Consider the following 24162-nt stretch of genomic DNA (forward strand, 5'->3'; position numbering starts at 1 on the left):
TCCAGAAGTCAACAGGAAGTCCTCCCTCGACAATTGCCACTATCAAAACCCACAGTCTCTACAATCATCAATACCTGACGAGACACCACAGCAACCCATCTCAATACAAACCTGTGGCTGCCATTCATCAAACGCCGAGAATGCATCACCACATGGGGCATGAATACAGCGAGCAGTCGGACCTTGCGGTGTCGCCGTGTCCGCGGTACATCGACGGAGCACTCGAGTGGGTAACCAAAGGGAGGGTGGAGGCATGATGTCTTGCAGAGCTTGAATTCAAGCGCGGAGACAAGCTTCAACCTCTACTTGCCGCTCACCGTCAAAAGCCCAGTCCAGAGTCCAGGCTTCCCCTCAAGCATCTGCTCTCTCAAACGAGACTCCTTTCGCGGTAGGATACTGCAAACTTCACTCATTATCTTTACTGCCCTCTTCATTCATACTCGGTGCTTTCCCGCGTCACCAAAGCGCACAAGCAGTTCGTTTCCTCGTCCGCACAATTTCCGCTGTGAATTCAAGCTTGCCATGCTCAGGGTCGGCAGTGATAAATTGCCTGTCAACGTGACCCACCGGCGGCACAACATCTTCACATAATCGATACCCTCCTGGTGCAAGCCCTGCATGCTTAATGCGCGGACCAGACCTGACCAACCGAGACACCCGGTGCTAGTGTCTTCGCCCAAGACAGAGATGGAATGGGAAAGGTTGAAAAGGGTCCTCAACACCCATTGCTTGGACATGCAGATTTTTGAGGTTGGTGTCGCGTGCCACAGTTGACCATCCACCATTCGATTCAGAGACAGACGGACATCAAGATACGCTCCAAGGGACAGACACTGCAGCACCTGGACTCGGAACGACTGCTACCGCACAAAGTTGCTGGCAGTATCCTCTCGCCATTCCTGTTAGCTCAAGCTTCTGTCAACCAAGAGCCAAACCCAAGCCTCCAATGAGTCGGTGTCATGTTCATCGCTCTGGCGCGTTCCTCTTCACCGCCGCGAGATCGATCAGGCCCAGGTGCCCGAATCTGACTGCCACGAGGGATGTGGTGGACACAAACCAGTAAAAAAGAGGGGATGGTCCAGCCTTCAACAAGCCCTTGGTTGTCGACTCCAACTTTCTTGCCAGCCATCCCTCACATCGTTTCCTCATTTGCTCTCCCGTGATTATGATGTGCACCAACAACCGGTTTGTCAGCCTTGTGAGCGCAATGCTTAAGCTTGGCCGATGCCTGTTTTGAACTGCAGCGACAGTCAGCTGCTCATGCTGTCGGGGCTCAAGTTTTGGGGCAAGTCTCTGGAGCTCCAGCTCCAGCAGAATGTGGATAGAAACTGACCTCAACCAAACAATTTGGTCCGCACCAATGTTGGGTCCTTCCCGATCGACTGCGTCTGCAGCACTGTTTCAGCCATGGTAAGACAGTGAGAAACGAAGCAAGTTGGAGATGCCGCCCAGAGAAACCCTTTGACGCTGCGGCATTTGTTCTCAATAGAGAGCTTGTTGCAAAGCTTGTCACAGGTCCGGATATCTCAAACTATGCCTCTGGGTCAGACAAGCAGCGAATGTCTCGGGACCTTCACATTGTGCGAACTGCCAAGGACTGCCTAGTACAAATGGATATCAATACGCTGTTTGGCCAGAGATGGCCACTCCTCGCCTCAACAGTCATTGAGCCTTGGATGGTGAAAACGAACCCACTGCGAGGATGCCTTACTTGTCAAGGACAATGACGACCTTGATATGCGCAACCAGCATCGACAGTCAGAGCCGCATTGATGCAACACGTTTCGTCGACGTCAAGGCCCGCAGAACCAGTTCATGACGTCTTGCTACAAGAAGATCTGTAAGACTTTTGTGCACATACAATCACATCATTACAGGGGAGCGAGTAGTATGTGAAGCCCATCAGCAGCTGGCACCGATGAGATGCCAGTGTAGCAGCGAGCAGCTAGCTTCATGCCCACCGTCGGTTTGAACCCTTTGATTCCGAGGTAGCCTTGACACCTGGTCGGCTCATTTCTTAGTCGCAGGTTCTTGAAAACCGGGTCAGTGCTCAAATGTAGCTTGCTGCCCAATGCCATATTTGCTCAGTAACGGTTGCTCGTGGTGACCTCTCAAGATGCCGAAAGACGGTAGAATGAAAAAACTGAGTAGTTCGTCTCTACTAATACATTCAAGTATCATACGATTCCTGAGCGGTTCCTTGTTCTCTGCCAAAATTGCAATTTTGATGGGCTCAAAACAAAGATCTTGAGATGGGTCCCACTTTCCCCGGAAACCGGTAGCTCGAGCTACCCTTGCCCCACCAGGACCAGCCGTATTGACCGACAGCTCCTCGCACCTTCCTCGTATACTCGTCAAATAGACTCCCAATGCTTTTCCTCGCATTCACTCGAATTTGCAACTGGAAAACTTCTTCTCATTCACTTGAAATACTCCCGAAATCAAATATACACTCCCAATCACAGGGCTGAATCGTTTGCTCAATGGCAGAAGGCTCAGCATCACATCGAGGCCAGTCTCGTCGGGCTCAGACGGGCGGTTACCTGCCGATCGAGGACTACGGAATGATCGGCAACATGCACACTTGTGCGCTGGTGGGCATAGATGGAAGCGTAGACTTTATGTGCTGGTGAGATGATGGCAATGTTTGCTTGTCGCAAGAAAACGTGACTGAAACGTGTGTGTAGGCCTGACTTTGACTCGCCATCTCTGTTCTGCCGCTTGTTGGACAAGGACAAGGGCGGATACTTCAGCATTGCACCGCCCGCAGAGTTTGAATGTACTACCAAGCAGCAATATTTGCCAGGCTCTTGTATTCTGCAGACCCGATACATCCACGAAGATGGCGTCGTGGATTTGGTTGACTTTTTCCCACGGCCCAAGGCCGCACAGGTCATGACCAAGGAGTATAAGCAAAGCTCCTACCGCGAGTCTACACGGGTACAAGAAGAGCTCAAAAAGTGGCTAGTTAGACGCGTCGAGTGCATCAGAGGTTCCTTGACATTCGGTGAGTTATGTCGTCGGCAACGGCCTGCTATTAGAAAACTAACACTCCAGGATGACAGACGTGGAAATATTTCCTGCTTTTGGATACGGCCTTGAGCCTCACGTTACTACGTTGACTCAACCAGTCGACTCGCAGAGCAAAGCTGCCACATTTCATAGCAAAGACGTGCGGCTTCAGCTAGATGTAGTACTTCAGCGAGGAGATGACAGCAAGGGGTGTCCCAATATAGGCTTCAAAAAGGTCAAGAAGGAGGGAATGGCTGGTGAAGGCTTAGTCGGCCAGATCCGGCTCCATGAAGGCGAGGCCATCTCTTTTGTGCTGAGAAACGACATTCCCAATCACATTACAGAAAAGATTACCACTCCAGTATTGGATAACCAACAGCACGATACCCAGTCGTTTTGGCACAATTTCATCAAACAGTCCAAGTACAAGGGCCGTTGGAGAGAGGTTGTTGCCAGGAGCCTCATGATTCTGAAAATGATGACATATGGTAAGTTCTCTGCCCTTTTCTGATAAGAGAGGATTGCCGGGACTAGAGTCGCTGAATGCTTCCAGAGCCTACCGGTGCCATTGTGGCAGCGCCCACGTTTTCTATCCCTGAAGATATCGGCGGGGTGAGAAACTGGGATTACCGATACTCTTGGGTCCGAGATTCCAGCTTTACTATTTACATTCTGCTCCGGCTTGGGTTCAGGGCCGAAGCTGATGCCTACATGGAGTTCATCATGGAACGTTTTGTCAAGTCCCGCGGCCCTGACGGAGGATTGCCTATCATGTTTACCATCCGCGGTGAGACAGACATCCCAGAAGCCACATTGGATCACCTCGACGGGTATCGAGGCAGCAAGCCGGTCCGTATCGGCAATGGCGCGGCGTTCCATCAGCAGTTTGACATTTACGGCGAGCTCATGGATGCTATTTACTTGTACAACAAGTACGGCAAACCCGTCCCTTGGGATGTCTGGTGTGCAGTACGAGAATTGTTGGGTACGTTTTGCTGCCGTCACTCCCCGTGCTGTTCTCGAGGCGGTGCTAACCCTTTGCAGATTACGTATTGACCATTGTGGACGGTACGTGGCTCCATCCATGCGTACAGAGAAAGGTGCTAACAACACAGACCCCGACATGTCCATTTGGGAAGTCCGTGGTAACAAGCAGCATTTTACGTATTCCAAGATTATGCTTTGGGTCGCGTTCGACCGCGGCATACGATTAGCCGAGAAGCGATGTTTGCCATGCCCTAACCGGGCCAATTGGTTGGCTGCCCGGGACAGGCTTTGTGAAGAAGTCATGGAAAAGGGTTGGTTCAACGTTCTGTCTGGCGATGTGAATATGGGCTAATGATGAATAGGCTATAACACCCAAATGAAGTCGTTTGTCCAGAGCTACGAAAACAATACCATTGTCGATTCGTCTATTCTTATTGCCCCCCTTGTTTTCTTTATCTCTCCTTGTGATCCTCGCTTTGTCAATACTCTCGACAGAATCCTACTTCCTCCGGAGAGAGGGGGCCTCACCAGCGCTGGCTTGGTGTTTCGTTATGATACAGACTTGTCAGACGACGGTATGAACCAGCACTACTCCTCCGGACACTATACGACTCTAACGTAATGTGATAGGTGTGGGTGGACGAGACGGCGCCTTTAGCATGTGTACATTTTGGTTGGTCGAAGCCATGACACGTGCCGGGGTATATGAACCCAAATATCTCGTTCGCGCCGTCAACATGTTTGAAAATATGCTTTCGTTTTCCAATCATTTGTCCATGTTTTCAGAGGAAATTGCTCGAAGCGGAGAGCAGTTGGGTAATACGCCGCAAGCGTTCAGTCACCTTGCCCTGATTAGTGCTGCGTTCAACTTGGATCGCGCTACAGAAGGGTGGACTGGTTCACGATGAAAGGGCGGTTGGGGGCTTCTGTTACTCGCACCATTGTTTGCATGTCTAGCTAATATATGCTGCTCTAGTCCAAAATACCGTGTGCCGCCATGTTACAAGTGAACAGCCACAATCTGCCCGCCTTTGCCAGTCTGGCCACCACCGCTCGTCGTGACATAGACAGTCTTTTCATCCTTGCTTAGCGCTGTCGAAGTAGGTCCGTCCAAATAAAATCCAGCACTGCTGCCTTCTACCAATGCAGTCCACTGGCCGTTTGGCGTAATCTTAACTAAAGTGTCCACGTGCGCTCCCAAATAAATGGTTCCGTCTTTGGCAATGGAGAAGTCATCCGGGACTTTGGGCGGGTTCAACGGCAGGGTGGTGATGATCTCCAAGTCGCCCGTTTTGTCGCCAAAATCGTCAATCTTGATTCGCCCAACAAATCGCTGTTGCGAATTTGTCAGGTACAGATAGCCCTTGAAGATCTTGACGCCGTTGATGCCTAAAGGCACAAGGACGGGACCCGGACCGGGCTTCAGTCTGTCGTCTTGGAAAGCGATATCCACCTTTCCGTTCCGTGTATTAACACGATATACACGTCCCGTCTTGGAATCCACACTGAGAATAATATGTTTGTGCTTTTGAAGGCTAGCCATGCCGTTCAAAATGCCCGCATCAGCGACCTCGGCAATGACTCTCACCGACGCAAGCTTGCCGTCATGGCAATCGCGCAGATCCACAAGAGCAACCTTTGAAGTTCCGGCTTCAAAGGAGTCATCAGTCAGGTTGAGAATGCCAGCAGATACGGCGTACAGGTCGTGCGCAACCTCTGCAATTCCAGTCAGACCGGTGCTTTCCGGGACTTGGGCAACGACCCGAGGTATGGGCTTCTTTGCAGTGGGATCCAGAGTGTACAAACGCCCGTGGTCAAACGTGTCGAGGAGGAGATGACCATTAGAGCGAACGGCAATGTTTTCAACAAACTGGCTAGTGTTGGGAAATTGAAAGAGTTGCGTTGCTGTGAGGGCAGTAATGGGAGAAGCTCCCAGTAGGAGAGGTAGCATCTTCATGGTGTGTATAAGGTGAGATGTAGACCTTGCTGTTCATGCAAACAGAAAGATTGTCGAGGGCCAATGCTAACTTTTATATTCATCATGTATAGTACATTGACTCTCCACTGTGGAATAACCCAGTACGTGTGGATATCAACAAGAGTCATCTTTGTTCCTGGCCACCGCATTACCAAGTGCCTTGCTCCGTGGAATACTAGCGCCTAGCATGTCCAGAAGTGGACTATGCCAGTGATGTTCAACGCTTGGCACTAGTTCTGACGTTCTCAAGTAAGCAGGATCGGCACTATGCTAAACACCATGACTTAATCCCCGGCCCGGAAATGTTCATCTCCCAACACGAAAGCCGCTCTTTGGTCGATTATCCGAGGAAGGCTGACGTGGCAACGATCCCTGACATGAGAAACGGACTTTATGAATATGAGTTTTGAGAACCAAAGTTGCCTGTCAAGAGGGAGTCTTGCATTCTCGATTGGTCGCAAACTTGCCGCCTGGATGCGCGGGATACGCAAAACGCCAACTATTGAATTCTTTTGTTCCGTTATCCACCATCACCGCGCGGCAGCTTGTCATTCTCTCGATGGCGGAACATGCCGCTTCTCAGCCTCCGCACTCAAGATCGGATGACCCGGGCGCATCGCAACCAACGTTTCCTTGCATTCTTGAATTCCATTTTTCAACTGGCCGACGACTGCGCAAATCCTGCATACATGTTCGACTCGGATCGAATACAAGCCGTGATGTCTTCGGTGTGGGCAAGAAAGCCGAACGCCGGGATGTGGAGCTGCGGACTCGGCAGTGGCTTTGGAGCATCGTTTGATGCAACAGCCCCAGGTTCGGTGACTGCAGGCGAAAATGGCTGTTTTGTGAAAACACATTGTTGTTGGTCCCTAAATGGTATGATTGACTTATTGTGTGTCTAGTTGGCTTGCTGGTGAGGTGTATATGACCAAAAAGAGCATTTCGTTGAAACAGGATGCCAACGCCGGTCCAGCCTTTAAGCAAGACCCAAATGTTAAAACGTGCCGTCTTTGTACAACTGTTTGTCGTGCGCCTTTACAGCAGTTGTACAACCAGTCGGCACAATCAACCGAAGTGAGCACATGGCGCTGTTCATCCAACGGGAAACCTATTCACTCGCTAGTTACGAAGCGCCAGGCTATGTCACTGTCGCAGGATTCCGCTTTGAACTTGTCGGAAGTCGCAAGCCCAGAAGAGTTTGGCATTTGTGTTCTCCTGCAGGCTTCCGATGTGTGGAACGTCGATGCCTATACGAGATAGTGTACTGAGCAGCGAGGACGTCCCGTCCTTGGCCATGACGACGCCATGAGAGTAGAGGAGACACTCCAGGTCGGTAGTAGAGTCGCCAAAGTACAAAAGTTGCTGTCCAGTGGGTACTATTTGCTGTAGAGCCTTCAACTTATCGGGCGCCGTTGTGATTCTGGAACCCGTCGACTGTGGGCCGTGAATCTGTCCACTTTCAGCAATGTCATTTGCAACGACACGAAGGCGATGCGGGTGAAGAACACCCTTGATAAACGATGTGGACCAGTTGACTGAGATGATGTCGACGTCTAGGCCCCGAGATTTGGCCCAGTTCAATAATTCTTCAAATCCCTCTGCGACTGCCACGCGTCCCGATGAGACGGCATCCACGCCCATTTGAAACAAGTCGTCTGGTCCAAGTCCAGCAAAGATGCCACTCTCCGATACTCTAGACAGCGAGGCCTCTTCAGCACCCTTCATCCCGGACAGGAATCGCTTCTCTGATGCGACATCTCGCCTTTTGGATTCAGGCGGGTTGAAGCTAGTCTTGTACGACTCAAAATCTTGGAGATAGGCTTTCACGGCGTGGTCCCAGGCTGGTTGTAGGTCACGAGCAGTACGACGGCGTTGGATGTTGACGGCCGCCTGGGCCAGTTCACCAATGGTGTCCCTCTGGGTGATTGTGCCATCAAAGTCAAAAACCAGGCGCATTGTGGACATGAATTTGCGTCGTTTGGCGGTTTGCGTCACCTGGCGCATAAACATGGCTGTGGGATGGTCGTGAGAAGAGAGCTTTGTGTGTCCAAGATTTGGCGGGAATGTTGGAAGGAATCCACTCCACTCCCCCACAGGGAAGAGGCTGTTGCTCATGTTTTCTACTTTACAAACACTACCAAAGTAGTGCGCATGACCTGAGCAGTTAACCGGCTCATACGAATGTTTAATCCCGTCTTGAAACTTTGAGCTTGAACGATGAATTGGCGTTTACTGGCGTATAGTACCACCCAGTTGTATCGGCCCAAACTCAACACGGAGTAACGAGGATGCAACAACCAACATCAAGTTTGTCCGCTCTAACCTTGTCCCTCTAACTTTTACCCTGTGAGCGCATGATCTGCTGGTAAAGTCGGGACTAATGCACCGCCAAAGTCAATAGCAACCATCACAGAATCCCATAGAATGAATCTTGTTGATATTCTAGACCTTTGCGGTCCAATCTATGCCGGGTATGTATGACGCAGATGTACTTCCAACCGGTGAAGTTTTTATGTAGAAAGCAAAATGTGAAACAAAAACACCCCAACTCCTTAGATGACAATAGCACAATAGCCTTCAGCTAGTAAAGATTTCGCCAGTATTGGCCCCCAGATTACAAACCCTCTCAGCACATTATGCTGGCAACACGTCTTCCATTTCCTCATTTTCGTCGTCGTCCCCATCATCCACAGCCTCTGCAGCCTCTTCCTTAGCGTCGTTTCCAGCTTTATCCTTGTACGCATCATTCAAGCCATAGTGGTTGGCAAAGCGGCCGCTCTTGTGCAGCACCGCAACCTCTTCGAGCACCTGGCGGAGGTAGGAGTCGGGCTGTTGCAGTTTTTGACGCAAGGCCTTCATAGACCAATACTGATACTGACGGAAACAATCGAAGATGAGATCCAAAAGCTGGTTCTTGGGAATACGAGCAGCCTTGAAAACTTCGCCCTTTTTGGCTTTGACGGTGGGTGGTGCATTTTTCTGCCACTAGTTAGCTTTGGAAACTCTGTGCCAAAGGTTAAAGAGCAAAAACCGTACGATGAAGCCTCCGCCCCAGGTAGCAGATCCAGCTGTACCTGGGTTGATGATGGAGGATGCGCTGTTCCTGCTGATAATTTGGAGTTTCGTCTTGGACGTCTCGGCGTCGAGGAGTCTCCTGGCGAGTAGCCGTTCCTCTTCCTGGATATTTCGGGGTTCGACGCGAACATCATAATGTATCTTGCCGAAGACCTTTGTCCGTTCTGGGCAGTGTCAGCATTGTCATGTTTGGTCAACTGAGACCGCAAGTCGCGGGAGTCGGCCTACTGGGAATAGCCTTGCGGTAGTATGGCTGGTATCTGTTCCTCCGATCATATGTCCTCTCCGTTCGTTCGACGCCTTGGTTCTGCCTTTGCCGCAGGATCGATTGAGGGATCCCCGCAGCGGCAGCGTCCGCGCGAGCCTTGTTCTTCTCCTTGTACCCCGGCAGATCCTCCTCGCTGAAAATGAAGTGGTTCTTGACGTCTCGGTCCAGAATCTCCAGGTCGTATTCGCGAGGAAGTGCCTGGTGTTCAGGGCAGTTGGCCTGCAGCAGCATGCGAAGCTTGGTTTCGTTGCGCGTGCCGCCTTCTATGGACGCGTCGGGTACAGGTTCGTTCCACGTCCGCAGGGTGCCAATCTGTATCTCGTCGTCGTCGCCCAGCCCTTCTACGAGCTTCGTCCACGCATCCCACATGTACTTGGGCACGCGCGCGAGGTACAGTGTTTCGAAGCTGCTGCCTGGGCTCTTGTCGTAGAACTCGAGGTCGCCTGCGTCCTCAAACAACTCATCCTCCTCCATGGCCATTGGCGGCGGCATCACCTTTTCATCCTCTGGATCTGGTTTTATATATCCTGATTCTGCCATGGGGAGCGTGTGTGCCGGGCGCAGGATTCGGAAACGTTGGTGTTGGAGATGCGCGAGGCGAGGTGGTTGATGGTTGGAGACTAAATATGTAGCAAAGGTTGGAACCTTGTGTGTGACGAAATACAGCATTGGAGCAAGCAGCTGGCGCTTTGCAGACTATTGGCTGGGGCGAAGCAGAAATATGGGGCACAGAACTCAATCAGTCTGGTCACTGAAAGCTCACTTTGACATTTGACATAAATCGACTTGAAGTTAAAGCACGGGCCAACCTTGGACTGAATGGCTGGGGTCTTTGTCCGTCCCGCCATTGGCCAAGACAGTGACACCACGCAGCTTGGTGGCTTGGCTGACTTTCTGCTGGCCAAAACCATCGTCGTTGAGGCATCACCATTTCAGTTCCCTACTTAGAATTAACCACGCCGCCAGTAGCCGCCCGTTCGTCATGGTAGACGCTCAGCTGCTACAAAGTTTCAACGTACCCAGCGGTCACGGCCACGGTCACGTTCCTGGTTCTTGAGTTCGATCATTGCCAGGTACATAAACTGGCAATTCCCAACGGAAACCGTCCTCCTCCCCTCGACCATCCAACCTCTTACACATCTTGACGAGCCCTCAGGCAATCATAACAGTCTCATAGCTGTCTCGATTCAGTCTCGATTCAGTCTCGATTCATTACATCACATACTCCACGACACCAAAGAAGTCAACTAAACCAAACAAACCAAATAAACAACACGGACAACCAACAATATGCCGGTCAAGTCCCTGGTTGACCTTGCGACGGCGGCCTGCCTGAAGAACCTCAAGGAACTAGGCAGTATAGGAGACTACCTACCTTACGACGCAGTCCGCCACATCCTCCTCAAGATTGACAGCGCACATCAGCTCCGACAGATTGAGCTCAACTCGCCGCAGATTCAGGGACTCACAGGCGAGATATGGCTGAAGCTCATTGAGAAGGACTTTCCCCTCGAATACAAGGCCAAGGCGTACAAGCCCCAGAACCCCGACAAATGGTATCGGGTGTGGGCAAAGTACAAGGCGGAACACGATACGGCTCTCCAGGAGAGCGAGGATAAGCTCAAGAATGCCCTGGCTGGCCTCAAGCAGGACAAGGAGAAGAACACTAGCCGAATCATCGAGAACAAACTTCTTCCCAAGTCCGTCAAGCTGGGAGGCGGAAAGAAGCTTTTTAGCGGACCGCGCGAGGCTTACTCCAACCACCTGTCCTTTAACTCGGGCAGCCGGACCAAGACTGTGAATGGCGCAAGTGTCATGCGCAAAGTTCGTCGCGAGGTCAAGGAAATTGCCACCATTCATGGCGCACTCTCCCGCCCCATGAATACACCCACCCGTGTTTCGCAGATGAAGAAGGCCCCGGAATCCATGGTCAACGATTACCGCCGATCATCTCAACCACAGTATCGTCCAACTGCTGTGTCTCCTGAGCCGCCATCTGCCATGGCCGAGCATGAGGAGCGTGCCACCTTCATATCGGACGAGGAAGAGGATGATGACGTCTTTGATGATGATGAGATGTCCAAGCTGCCAACCAGACCGGCAAAGCCAGTCAAGAAGCCAGTTGCGCAGTCTGCGGCTACGTCGCTGCTGAAGAGAAAGCCGCAGGCGCCTTCGTCATCTTCGACCACCGTGAAGCGCGTGTCTGCTCCCGCGGCAGCATCCAGCCCAGTCAAGCGCTCCTCAAGCCTAGCAAACAAGTTTAAGCGCCCGGTGGTCAAGTCTCCGCCACAATCACCACCATCACCACCGAGATCTCAAGCAAAGTCGTCCGCAATTCACCAAAGCAACTCTGCTCAACGCGCAGAAGTACCGTCACCACCACTACCTGCCACAGCAGGATCATCGTCACCACCATCTGCGGAGTCTCTGCCTGCTCCTCCACAGATCGTATCACGAAAGCGCAAGGCTGTGGATATTTTCATGAGGCCTAAAAAGCGATAATCAACCACAGAAGTTGATGGCATTGGCTGCGCTTTGCATCTTGTATAACAATGCTTGTTTTTAAATTTGGAGTTTTATGGACATTACATCGGCGTTGGAGGCACAATATTGGAGGCTAGAAAGCCGCATATGAAATGCATATGAAGGGACTGAAACATGCATCATTACATCTGGAAGTTGGGAGGACAAGTGTTTTAGAATGGTAGAGTCTTGGGAACCAGCGATTTTGCCTAGAGAGATCATGCGGCATAATAAATCACTTGTTAGTGGTGCACACTGTTTAGTTTATCATGTTCTTGGCTTCATCAATAGACAATCGTCTACGTTATTGTAATGAATAGCATCCTCCGGATGTCAACTCCGCAGGGTTAATCCGCCCCTCGTCTATGGTAATCAAATTTTCCCCTCGCGCCTTTTAGCATCCTCCTCTCAGAGCAAGCACCAAGTGCAACGTATCTCCAGCAACGAGGTTGTAGTCGGCAGCCGACTTGTCATCGGTCCTACACCTGGTTAGCCATTTCACTGTTCCAGTTCCGGTTTTTCGTAGGAGTCGGAGGGTCGTACATTTGCTTTCCTCCGTGAATCAGACGCTGTTGAACGGGGGGGATACCCTCCTTCTCTTCGACCTTTTCCTTGATTTGCGAGACCTATCCTTTGTAAGCTCGTTTCGAATCTTGCCGTCGCGTTTGTACTATTATCGTTTGAGGGCGGGTTGGTTTCACACCTTGTAGTCGCTTTCAATATCCAACTCAATCTCCTTGCCGGTCAGGGTTCGCACTCTGCAGTCGTTAGCTTGGCTGGAGCTTGCGGATGGCGGGGTTGACGTACTTGATCAACATGGTGGCGGTTGTATGGCTCTACGTGAGAGGCGAAACGGATGGGAGGTAAACTATGGGTGAAGAAAGAGTACGAGACTTGTCGTGTGTGAGACGGGCGTTTAATTTCGTGGAAGCTGCAAGGCTGATGATGTTGGAGGAAAAGTACGAGGTCCTGGTGGGTTGATGAGCTGCGTTTGGATGTGTGGTGGTCTGGTTGCTCATGCGGGGCACAAGGCGGCGTCAGATGGCAAACTGTCAGTGTGGATTTAGACCTTTCAACTCCCGCTCACAGGACAGCTCTTATCAATTGATCGACTTCATCAAAGAATTCTTTGTACAATTTATAATCTATCAACATAACGCAAATCTATCAACAGTCTATTCATGAATTACGCAAGCAAACGGCCATTTCCTAGCTCGACCCCAGTTCCTTAAGCACCTCATCCCAGCCATCCTCGCCAGAAAGCAAAGGAACCTTGACATCGCACTTTGTTCCCTTTTGTGGCATTGTTCCATTGACAAAATACGACCGGATAGCCTTTGCCGTGCACAGAGAGGCCTGCATCAAACTATCATGCTGCACATTGTTAGCCCAGGACACCTCGTCACTTAGAAAACGGCAAACTCACCCCATACGAGTCGTGCTGCAGCAGCACACTGCCCTTGAACGTCTCGGTGACATTCTTTGCGGAAACCAGCGGTGTAACTGGATCATGCGTATTTCCAATCACCAACACTGGGTTCTTGGACGTGACGTTAAAGTCGCCCATGTACCGCTCCTTGGCCGGTAGTGTCCACTGCGCGCATCGGGCGACGACGGTATCGGCATAGTCTCCGAAGAAGCGACTCTTCTTGTGACGGCCCTCGAATACGGGCATCATTTCAGTCAGGTTGTTTATGTGGACGCGGACATCGCTGCACTTGATACCGTACTGTGATTCCTGGTCCTGTCTGGCTGCTGCCTCGCTGCGTTTGGCGTTGCTGCCGGAGCTGCTGCTATCACCTCCCATGCCGGGAATGCAAAACTGGAGATTGGGATTCGTATTACTACCGGTCATTAGAGCAGCAATACACTTTGCAGTGTTTTGCCACGTAAAGGGCGTGTAGAGCTGACGGAAAATGGCGGCAGAGATGAGACTGTAGTCGACGAGAATTCCGCCTCCAGGCGTGCCAGGTGCGGGAATGCCAATGGGATCGGACTTGAGCTTTTGGAAGAGTTGGTAGATGGACTCTTCCAGCTGGGCGGCCGTCTGATTCTTTCCCATGGGGCATGCCTTGGGGTTGGAGATGCAGCCCTTGACGAAGCCCTTCATGACATTGTCCGTATCGGAGAGAAGTTCCGTCTCCCTAAGTGCAGAGTGTTAGTTACCATTGGACGATGACATTTCCGCGGACCATCATACTTGTTCTCGTAATACTCGAATGGGTTGACGACACCATCGAGGATGACCTTGTCAACCTTGTCGGGGAACATGGCCACGGCAGTCGAGCCAAGCAGTGTGCCGTACGAGACACCCCAGAATCGGAGCATGCCGTCTTCGCCAAGAGCGTCTACAATCTGCATCATGTCGCGAACCACAAACGCCGTTCCGATGAGGTTGCCCGTCTCGTTCTGTGCAGCATGGCAGTCGGCGGCGAAGAAGCCGGATTTTTCCCAAGCGAAGCCGAGGGCCACGTTGGACGAATTACCGGCAATGGCTTGTGATGATGCAGCGCGGAGGATATCGTTGGGGTAGCAAGAGAATGGAAGGGTTTTGCCCGTTCCTCTGGTCGAGAGTTAGTCTTGTTGAACTCAGGTATCATGGGCATCCTTACCTTGGAACTACATTGATGAGATGATGACCACCGCCCGTTGCACTGTCAAGGTCAGCAGAAGCACGAGGTAATACTGTGCGACGCAACATACGCCTGCATCCGCTTAGCAAAGTAAGCCATGTCTTCAACGCCATCAGCTCCGGGTCCGCCAAAGTTGAGCAGGATGCTCTTTGAATTCTTGGTCTTTTGCTTTGCAGGTGCTCGCTGCATTTGTATCTGCAGAGTAGCATTGCCAGTCTTGTCCGTATAGTCAAGCGGCACTGTCAAGGTACCACATTCTAATGGAACAGAAGCGTTGGCAATTTTGCAGGGAGTCCATTTTATGGAGTTTTGTGAGCGTTGGGCGAGGGGAGTAGCATGAGCTGTGGCAGCCAAGAGTAATGAGGGTAGTAGTAGATGCATGTTGGAGATGTGTATGTTGTGAGATGGACGACTCAATAAAAGTGAATGTGATGAGTGTCAACAGCTACTTTATATAAATTCCATTCCACTTTCATCTTTGAGTTTGTTTATTTTGGGATTCGTCAGATCGACGGTCGGCAGCTTACACTCAGCCTCGACGTCCCAAGGCCCCAAGGTAGGGGTCTCGGCATGATGTCAGGGTTGGACATCTGGAAGTTTAAGCATGAGATCCACAGGGCGGCATGGACTACCGTATTGGGCAGATGGGTGGATGTGACCAGACATCTGGAAGTATTGCATTTGTTAGGGCAGTGAACTGGAAATGAGGACTGATATTGTTCCATATCGTGGAAGTAGGTAGTAAACTGTCTGGTAGTTTGTGTACAAGAAATCAGTCAATAAATTGCTTCGTGCTGAGTGAAGCTCACACTGGACCTGACTCTATCATGCTCGCTACCTGGGCACGTACATGTTACTCAACTGGCAGTTGTTGGTGGTACATGAGCATTGAAAGTGAATTTACTATAAAACAAAAGAGTGTGATGTCATTGAAGGCTCTATTGCCTTATTTTCTGTAGACTTGACAAGTTTATTGTGTCTGTTGTGGAAGTGGTGAATTGGACATGGCATGGCATTGCAGATCTGCTGAGTGGCGTAGAGTATGATGGGCGGCACCATCGCCATCGGCATCACTCCGCCGTAAGTGTCGCCGGGCTCCGATGCCAGCGAGGTTGACGTAGGTGTACTGCTTGTTGGTGACTTACTTTTATTTTATTTCTTTTAATTGACGGGCCAGCCAAGGCATATGTGATGATTTGCGTATTATACTTGACATTGAACGAAGTGTGATATGAAGGGTACACATGCAGAAGTATGTACCTACCTAGGTAGGTACCTAGGGCAGGCACCTACAGGCAGTGCGGTCAACCTGGCTCTTCCGCCAGCTGTATGCCAGCTGCACATGTGCAAAACTAAACTGCCAACATTGAAACATTGAATCCAAAGACCAACATTGAAACGCCGGGACAGTCTGGTTCATAGTACACCTCACTCCTCCATCTAAGCCCCATCACAACTTCACCACCAACAATGAATTAAACACCAAGACGGCAAACGTCTACCGCTCAGCGGAGCCCGTCTCTAATTAAACACAGCCTGACATCATGGCCCAGCGCGCCACCGATTCCCGAAATGGCACAATGTGTCGCCCTGTGGACCTTCATCACCACGCTTGCACCAGGTTGCACAGCTTCAAGCTTCTCCAGAGGATCCTCGGTGGCTGAGGCAGTGGACCCTGGCCGAAGATCTGATCTCTTTCGGACACAATCTGACAGGGTACAGAATCCCACTTCACCATTACCAACACCAAGTCAGTCACCTTGAATGCTGGCCTCGTTCATCGTAGCCGCATCAATCTGACAACGCCACACCATCATCTGCTCTTACTTCAACTTCAGCCTTACAGAATGGCTTGCCCGTGTCGTCACGGCGGTCCATGTTTCCTGATTCGGACTGGACCCTGAAACTGATCAAAATCGACCACAACAAGATGCCAAGACATGTATAAAGAGCCAAGATGTCCCTTGATAATGGGGGCTAAAGTCAATCAAGATTCAAGAGACAAATCAAACACCAATTCAGTATCATGGACGGCAAATATGGTAAGACGCCAATCATACCTTGAAATCTCTGCCAATCTAACATAGAAGTCAGTGGACGGAAGTGCCTGGTTCTACGAACCCAACAAGATAGCCCCCATCGTCTTCACCGTTGCCTTTGGCATCTCAACCATTCTTCACTTCTGGCAATGCATGTACGTTCATCATCATCCTCCACCCATTCATCAACCACCTCTAACAACACGCAGTAAATACAGCAGCTTCAAAATCACCGCCCTCCACCCCTTTGCCTGCGTCCTCTTCACCGTCGGCTTCGCCCTGCGAGAAGTAGGCGCCCACCACTACAAGCAGACGGTGCCTTACATCGTCAGCACCATCCTCATCTACTCGGCGCCGCCCATTCTCGAGCTCGCCAACTTTCACGTCCTGGGCCGTATTCTCTACTACGTGCCCTACCATGCTCCGCTCCACCCCGGCCGGACACTCACCACCTTTGGCTCGCTCTCCTTTGTCGTCGAGGTCCTCAACGGCCTCGGCATTGCGTGGGTTGCCCAGCCCACTGTCAAGGAGAACCTGCACAATGTCGGACACGGCCTCCTCAAGGCGTCATTGCTTCTGCAGCTATTCGTCATCGTCTTGTTTCTCGGCACGGCAGGCACCTTTCACTACCGTTGCGCCCGGGGCGGCGTCCTCACAAGGGCTACCAGGTTCCCCCTCGTCACTATGTACACCTCTTCGCTGCTGGTTTTTGTGCGATGCGTGTACCGCACCGTCGAGTACTTTAGCTCCGAGTCCATGTATGGCGCCAAGTCGGTGGATGAGCTGAATGCCTTGAGCCCGATTATCCGCTACGAGTGGTTCTTCTATGTGTTTGAGGCGTCGCTCATGCTAGTGAATGAGGGACTTTGGAACGTGATGCATCCGAGGAGGTTTCTTCCTAGGGATTATCACGTGTATTTGGCAAAGGATGGCAAGACGGAGCTCCAGGGTCCGGGCTGGGAGGATGAAAGAGGGTTTTTGATGACAATGATTGATCCATTGGGATGTATGGATAGGGGTAAGAAGGAGGCGCCGTTTTGGGAGACGGATGGAATCGGGAAGCCTGGGAATTGAGTCAACGGGAGTTTGTAGAGCAAAGATAGACTGTATATTTGTGTGGAATTACTAGCTCATTCAGTGCATTTGCTGAAGTGTATGAGTACTTAAGTATATCCATTCTGTCCAATATGGGTAGTGATGCTGAAATATCTATGTTTGTTGACCGCGAAATGTCAACTACCTAGATATCTACCTAGATATCTACCTAGGTAGATCAATGATACTAGATGCAATTAGAAATAGTACACGACAAGTATTACGGCGTAGCAAGTCTGGTGCACAATGTTGCTGTGCCATGTAGTCAACACCACTGACACGCCAACTTCACCCATCATCTGAGGTCAACAGACTCTGTGCATCAATTATCCCAAAAACTTATTTCATTTCACATTTCATTTCTCTGTACCGAAAGCCAACCGACGTCATTTGACCCCTCAGCTGCCCGTTGCTTCGCTCCAACCAATACCGCCACCAGCTGACACCACACCCGGGCTGTGCATGCAGCTCAAGGCGACCACCCAAGCTTCAGGCAGCGTCCAAGCGAACTAACTCATCAAAAACTCCATTTATCACTTCAATTTCAATTCACTCTATATCCAGATATCGTCGAAATTTCGTCAAAAAGCAACATGAGTCTGTCAAATGCAACTCCTACCATCACAATCACCACACCACAACCCGCAAACTCAACCCTCTACGCCCGCCTCATCAGCTACCAAGCCAACGGCGATGCCGGCCTCCAAGACATAGCAACACCATGGATCCCCGTGGACGATCAAAGCACGTCTGCCTCAGATGAAGCCAGTATCCAACAACTCGCAGATAGTCTCATTTCTGCATACACGGATGACTTGCGGTTCGTCAAAGGCCCCATCCAGCTGTGTATAAGCCCGCTCGACGAAGCACCCAACAACCATATTTCCATGCCATCTGGCACCACGGAGACCTTAACTGACCCGTAAGGTAAACTACCCAATCTATCACACAGCACAACTCACATAATCCAGCATAACGGCCGGCCAACTCGTCGCCAGCCTCACAAAATGGATCTCCCGCTGGCGCTCCTGGCAGCACTCCTCCTGCATCCACTCAGCCCTCATATCCGCAGAACCATCCATCACGGCCAGTGGCCCCGTCACATCCCTTGAACGCGCCGCCGACCCTGCCCGCCTCCAGAGGACGTGTAATCCCAGAAAACACCCCGAGCTATGGGTAAATCCATCCAGTGTCAGAGATGAAGAGCCATGGGTCTCTCCCAACCCCGACCCGCGGGCTATCCTCATCGCAGAGGACAACCAGATTAACTGTATAGTTTTATGCAAGATGTTGTTCAAGCTGGGTGTGAATTTCAAGATTGCAGAAAACGGCCAAGAGGCATTTGATGAGTACACGCGCGATCCGGAGCGGTATTGGTGCGTGTTTATGGATCTGAGCATGCCGGTTGTGGACGGGTATACGTCCTCGCGCTGGATAAGGGAGTTTGAAAAGGAACGGGGGTTGGAGCCGTGTGTCTTGGTAAGGATGCATTACGGACCGGTGGAGGATGGGCCGAGAGCAGATGTGTTTGATTACTTTTTGGATAAGCCCATTATGATGAGTAGGATCTCGGGGATTTTAAACGCAGAGAAGGAGAGGGAATTGCGGAGGGCTGGCTGTATTGGGAGTGGTTAAGGTAGTAAACGAGGACATGGATCAGAGACAGACACTGGTAGAAGATGTATGTTGCTTCTACAAATATATGACTATAGTACAATTCCGTCTGTCAAGACTATTCAGTGGAGAGATTGTCCATCTGACATTTTACTGTCCCCGTCACCAGACATGAGCGGCCGGGCGAATTATTTCTTCTCCTCTCCCTCAAACACGTTCAGCCCCAAACCATCCGCATCGAGCATCAGCCTGTTCTTGGAACCAGATTCCTGCAGCTGCTGCGCAATCAGACGGGCATTCTCAATCTTCTTGAGCTCAACGTAAGCCTTGCTCTTCTTGATAGCCTCGCCAATGAGCTCGGCGGATCGTGCTTCACCCTGTGCCTTGACAACCATGGCCTGCTTCTCCTGTCTGGCCTTGTCGACCACGAAGGCGGCTCGCTGTGCTTCTTGCTGGGCGACTTGCTTGGCTTCGACGGCGGCGGTGAATTCCGGTGAGAAGGCGAGATGCTGGTGTGGCAGGTTAGCATGATACTAGTCACATTTTCAAAACAAGTAAAAACATACCGTGAGGGAAACGTCATCAAGGAGAATGTTGAATCGGGCCGCTCGCTTGGACAAGTTCTCTCTCACAAGCTTGGCAACCATCTCTCGCTGGGTAATGAGCTGACTAGCATTGAACTGGGCCACCACGCTCTTGAGCACCTCGTTCACAATCGAGGGCAGCACACGCTCGTCATAGTCAGCGCCGAGGGTTCTGTAAATCTGCGGCAGAGCCTCCACCTGTGGTCTCGACAGCACACGGCAGGTAATGTTGACCATTTGCAAATCCTTGGTACCCGTCAAGGAGGCGACGTTTCTGGGCTTTGCTCGCACATCGTAGACGATGGGGGTTTCAAACCAGGGGATGTTGATGTGAGTGCCTGTGATGATACTGTCAGCCGTTGTGTTGAGATGCCGTCCCACGTGGTCCTACCTTCGCTGTAAATCTCCTTGCTCACACCATTTATCCTTCTGTATTTGATCGCACGATGGCCACCGTCCACGTTGAAGAGCGAATTCGACAGCACCCACGCACCACCGGCAAGCAAGACACCTCCAATCAATGCACCACCTGCTCCTCGAGGAACCTGGGGAGGGCCACCACCCGGCCGGCCGCCGTATCCGCCGCGCGATTGCATCTGACGCAGACGGCGCATCGCCTCTTCTTGCCAGTTGTTCTGTCCAGACATGATTTCGATGGAGTTGATGAACCGGTGTTGTTGCGTCGGCGAGAAATTGGCCAACAAGCAGCGAGGTTGGAGGTCGTCACACCAGGTCTGCCTGGGTCGTTCGGAGCTGTGGAAAGCTGGTGCTGACTGATCCGAAATTTTGGCGGTATCTGCGAGTCGGCGCTAGTACAAATTGGGATGCCAACACAGCTTCCACCCTGGAGCTCCTGATGTAAACTTGTACATGGCTTTATTTTGATCGTTCGATTCGACATTCGATTGCATAAATCTCATCAAACGGCCCTCTGTTCATCTACAATCTGTGGGGTTCAGTCATTCACAGTCAGCGTCAGATTTCGACCTTCATGTTGTATGGACTCAATTAGACTTCTATGTACAGACGATAACGCAGGCAACGAATCCAACTTGCACCGTCGAGGACAACACACGCCTCTTTTTGCCTTGAACCTCTCATTACAACTCTTCAAATGCCCCCTACCCAATGTACATTACATCATAAGCTTGTTCACGCAGAGACCAAACAACAAGGAAACGCCCGGCCGACACTCACAGGATGCAACGAAGCCCTCACTGCGCCAGTGCAATTTGAATCACATCACTGCACCGCTTGGGCTTCCTCGCATAGCCATTGAGCATCCGGAGGCCAGCCTTGCAACTTCTTCCCTCCTCCATCACCGCATGTACTCCCTCGAGGCACTTACCCGCCTCCTTCATCGCCGCCCCAGTCGTCACAGTATCTACCAGGCGCATCTCGCCCGCCACCTTTTCCATCTCACACCGGAGGAGCCACCGTTCCCAGCTCCAGCCGCCCACGATGCTGCAGACATTGGCAATATTGTCACTGCTACCCATGACCATGGCATCCATTTGACACACCTTGCCGCCGCTCTTGATCGAGACGTCATCCTTTAAGGGTGGTGTTGGCGGGATGCTCATCTTGCGCTTGGCACCTACCGGAAGACACACCCAGGCACGACGGACATTGTCAAATCCCGCGCGAGCCAGTCGGCCGAGCCACATTTTTGACGGACTTGGATCGTAACCCAAGGTTTTGAGTGCAAAGCCAAACTCTACGCTCTTGGCAAGACCAAGCGGCCCGGCATTGATGATGTCGGAGTCCATGATGGAGAACTCCAAGTAGCCACCGGGCTTGAGAACTCGCATGCACTCTTGCAGGCAGCTCTCCCACTCGTCTTCGCCATTCTCGCCGACAAATTTGAGTATTCCATGAAGCTCGCGAGCCGAGATCAAATCAAATTGGTCATTCGCAAAAGGCAGCTTGGAAAGGCGCTCTACGGCAACTTGGCGGTGATTTGGAGGGCCTCGGACGTTGGAATTTGAAAGCTGGCGAATGGCCTTGGTCGTCACCGTGTAAATCTTGGTGTTTGGGTACTGAAGGGCGCAGTGCCATGCCCAATCGCACGTCGACTGACCTCCAAGATCGAGAATTCGAGCCCTATCGCGAGCAACACCGCCATCCTTGCTGGGGAGAGCCAAATGGGAGAGTCGAGCCAGTCGTTTGGTAACCGGTGCCATAATCAGGCGCCCGCCGTTTAGAAACTTGAGGGCAGCCACGTGCCAGGTCGCCATGGTCATCTGGTTCATGGCCTCGTATTCCTTCTCCTTGCGCAGCTTTTCAGGATCATCCGTCAAGATGTGGTCGCCTCTGGCCACATTGGCGCTGAGACGCTTCTTTGCCGACTGGGGAACAACACTCAGCTGATACTTGCCCAGAAGCTGGTTGCGATGGGTCTCGCGCAGGGCTGTTCGCTGAGCTTGGAGGGCCTCGAAGCGAGAAAGCTGCTGGACAAATACGTCTTGAAGGTGTGTCCGGACAATGTAGTCTTGAAAGGCTCTGTAGTAGGCTGACTCTTGCCGAAGAAGCTTGGAGGGGAGGCGCTTTGGCTGCAGGGTGGTTGTGATGACATTGGAAAACCGAACAACCTTCTTCTTTGGCAGAGACTCGGACGGGGGCTCAGGCTCGGGCCGCACTTCTTCCTCCTCCTCTTCTGGTGCTTCTTCAATGGTCTTGAGAGCCGCATTGTCGCCATCGGCATCGTCGTCGACCCCCTTGAGGTACGCCCTCTGTGCCATGAGCCACAGCTCAGTGCGATCCAGATGAGACAGAGCCTCCTTTTGCTGCTTCCTGGCATAGTCGGGATCGTAGTCGACAACAATCTCGACCGGCGCCTCCTCGGCAACCTTGGTTGGCGATGATGGGGCTGGCGCTTTGATGGTCTCACCGGAATCGTTGGAATCCTGATGTTGAATCACGGGTCGTGCGGTGGGCATACCGTCAGTCACATCGTCGTCGTCATCTTGTACTTCAATAACCTGCTCAACAGGCGCGGACGATATGTTGACGCTTCTGTAGAAGCCCTCGGCAGAGTCGGGGCGTTTTGGGAGTGGCGGCACAGAGAGGTCAATGTTCCACGGGCATCGATAAAACTGCTCAGCCGTGGTCGAGGTTGGGGGAGGCATCTCTACAGGAGACTTGCTGGGCGGATGCCAGGTGGTCCTGGTTCGCGGAGACAGCCCCGAAAAGAAGCCACTAGGAGAGGGAATATCCAGTCTTGTCAAGCCTGCAAGAGACTGTCGGATGGGATTGGGCGAATGTATCGTGCCTGAAGTTGTCCGAGGCACAAAGCTCGTCACCAAGCGCAAGGGTTGCTGTCGCATCTCGACGGCCACCGGGGCCATGGAAACATCGATTACCTGTACAGGACGTTGGTGTAGGTGTTCGTCGTCTGCCTCGGAGCCGTCTCCTCCAGACAAGGCGTGTAGCGTTGCGAGCGCATCAGGCTGAAGGTGAACGCCTGTCCAGGCCGTCTCCTCTGTTGTGTCCTCATCGTTGCCAATTACTGGCGTTGGCGGTGCGCTCATGGCAGCAAGCTGCTCAGACGACAGACTTCCGTCAAGAGAAGGCGGCGCCGAAATAGTCGGCACTTCAAGCGCTTGCTGTTTTCCGATAAAGTCCATTTGCGCCGGTGACATGGGTAGCTGGGCCGAGGGGGTAAGGGGGACTGGCGAAGTGATTTTCTTGAGCTCGTCTACCGCAGACCAAGCTTCGTCACGATCATGTCGATTTGCTGGAATGATGAGACGGGTTGGCTGCTTTGATGATGGCTGACCGGCTACCCCTGGGCCACGAGCAAATCTGCCCGTCGAGTGTTGCTGATAGCGCCGTGCCATGTCATCCTCATCCTCCTCTTCGGACACGTCGTAAAGATCCTCAAACTCGGTATTCTCTGTGGCGACGCTGGCTCGATTCCACGGGTTCGACGACGTTGTGGGAGAGCTACCATCTCCCGATACTGTGGACGGTGATGACGGAAGGACGGGGGCGGCGAGGTAGTGAATTCCCCTCGGAGTCGGGAAATGATCACTCATTGGCGAAAGCCAAGCCTCAATCTTCAACTGGGAAGTGTCGCCGCGTCTCCTTTGTTGGCTCATTCCTGCATTCTGAACACGGCCATCATCACTATCTTCTTCTATTATAGGATTAAGCAGTCTCTTTGGTCTTCGACCCAGCGAAGGCTCACGAGACTGAAAGCTGCTCGGCGGCAGGCGGAGAGTGTCGGCCATGTCCCTTTTGCCCGGGGGTATCGTCCGATCTATCTTGATAACGGCCGTTGTTCCCGAGTTGAGACCAGCCCGACAAAATCACCACCACCGCGCCTAAAATAAAAAGAGCTGTGACAAGGAAA

At 51.8% G+C, this 24162-nt stretch overlaps 10 protein-coding genes across 10 annotated transcripts; 4 read left to right on the forward strand and 6 right to left on the reverse strand.

Moving 5' to 3' along the window:
* Positions 1-2483: 2483 nt before the first annotated feature.
* On the forward strand, positions 2484-4907 carry VFPPC_12849 (glycosyl hydrolase; the record flags this gene model as incomplete). Its single annotated transcript, XM_018290626.1, has 8 exons — positions 2484-2629; positions 2688-3007; positions 3066-3500; positions 3566-3997; positions 4057-4080; positions 4128-4310; positions 4362-4574; positions 4630-4907. The coding sequence occupies 8 exons, from the start codon at positions 2484-2486 to the stop codon at positions 4905-4907; spliced, it is 2031 nt and encodes a 676-aa protein (XP_018148858.1).
* Positions 4908-4999: 92 nt separating this feature from the next.
* VFPPC_12850 (six-bladed beta-propeller, TolB-like protein) lies at positions 5000-5956 on the reverse strand (the record flags this gene model as incomplete). Its single annotated transcript, XM_018290627.1, has 1 exon — positions 5000-5956. One exon carries the CDS (start codon positions 5954-5956, stop codon positions 5000-5002), a length of 957 nt encoding a protein of 318 aa, XP_018148859.1.
* Positions 5957-7120: 1164 nt separating this feature from the next.
* On the reverse strand, positions 7121-8092 carry VFPPC_00660 (haloacid dehalogenase-like hydrolase; the record flags this gene model as incomplete). The annotated part of the gene is made up of 1 exon (XM_018280637.1): positions 7121-8092. The coding sequence occupies one exon, from the start codon at positions 8090-8092 to the stop codon at positions 7121-7123; it is 972 nt and encodes a 323-aa protein (XP_018148860.1).
* Positions 8093-8611: 519 nt separating this feature from the next.
* VFPPC_00661 (transcription initiation factor iif) lies at positions 8612-9860 on the reverse strand (the record flags this gene model as incomplete). The annotated part of the gene is made up of 3 exons (XM_022428185.1): positions 8612-8956; positions 9014-9216; positions 9281-9860. The coding sequence occupies 3 exons, from the start codon at positions 9858-9860 to the stop codon at positions 8612-8614; spliced, it is 1128 nt and encodes a 375-aa protein (XP_022284687.1).
* A 750-nt stretch (positions 9861-10610) lies between these two features.
* Positions 10611-11822, forward strand: VFPPC_12851 (RNA polymerase II transcription factor SIII (Elongin) subunit A; the record flags this gene model as incomplete). Its single annotated transcript, XM_018290628.1, has 1 exon — positions 10611-11822. One exon carries the CDS (start codon positions 10611-10613, stop codon positions 11820-11822), a length of 1212 nt encoding a protein of 403 aa, XP_018148862.1.
* Positions 11823-12237: 415 nt separating this feature from the next.
* On the reverse strand, positions 12238-12661 carry VFPPC_15194 (ubiquitin family domain-containing protein; the record flags this gene model as incomplete). The annotated part of the gene is made up of 4 exons (XM_018292947.1): positions 12238-12322; positions 12387-12469; positions 12547-12601; positions 12651-12661. The coding sequence occupies 4 exons, from the start codon at positions 12659-12661 to the stop codon at positions 12238-12240; spliced, it is 234 nt and encodes a 77-aa protein (XP_018148863.1).
* Positions 12662-13052: 391 nt separating this feature from the next.
* On the reverse strand, positions 13053-14857 carry VFPPC_00662 (NEDD8-like protein (RubA); the record flags this gene model as incomplete). Its single annotated transcript, XM_018280639.1, has 5 exons — positions 13053-13217; positions 13270-13987; positions 14044-14406; positions 14456-14497; positions 14547-14857. The coding sequence occupies 5 exons, from the start codon at positions 14855-14857 to the stop codon at positions 13053-13055; spliced, it is 1599 nt and encodes a 532-aa protein (XP_018148864.1).
* A 1645-nt stretch (positions 14858-16502) lies between these two features.
* Positions 16503-17589, forward strand: VFPPC_00663 (RTA1 domain-containing protein; the record flags this gene model as incomplete). Its single annotated transcript, XM_018280640.1, has 3 exons — positions 16503-16518; positions 16571-16670; positions 16725-17589. The coding sequence occupies 3 exons, from the start codon at positions 16503-16505 to the stop codon at positions 17587-17589; spliced, it is 981 nt and encodes a 326-aa protein (XP_018148865.1).
* A 614-nt stretch (positions 17590-18203) lies between these two features.
* On the forward strand, positions 18204-19245 carry VFPPC_12852 (signal transduction response regulator, receiver domain-containing protein; the record flags this gene model as incomplete). Its single annotated transcript, XM_018290629.1, has 2 exons — positions 18204-18532; positions 18582-19245. 2 exons carry the CDS (start codon positions 18204-18206, stop codon positions 19243-19245), a joined length of 993 nt encoding a protein of 330 aa, XP_018148866.1.
* Positions 19246-21022: 1777 nt separating this feature from the next.
* Positions 21023-24040, reverse strand: VFPPC_12853 (verprolin; the record flags this gene model as incomplete). Its single annotated transcript, XM_018290630.1, has 1 exon — positions 21023-24040. The coding sequence occupies one exon, from the start codon at positions 24038-24040 to the stop codon at positions 21023-21025; it is 3018 nt and encodes a 1005-aa protein (XP_018148868.1).
* Between the last annotated feature and the right edge of the window lie 122 nt (positions 24041-24162).

Source organism: Pochonia chlamydosporia, chromosome 1, assembly GCF_001653235.2.
Source record: "Pochonia chlamydosporia 170 chromosome 1, whole genome shotgun sequence".
NCBI lineage: Eukaryota > Fungi > Ascomycota > Sordariomycetes > Hypocreales > Clavicipitaceae > Pochonia > Pochonia chlamydosporia.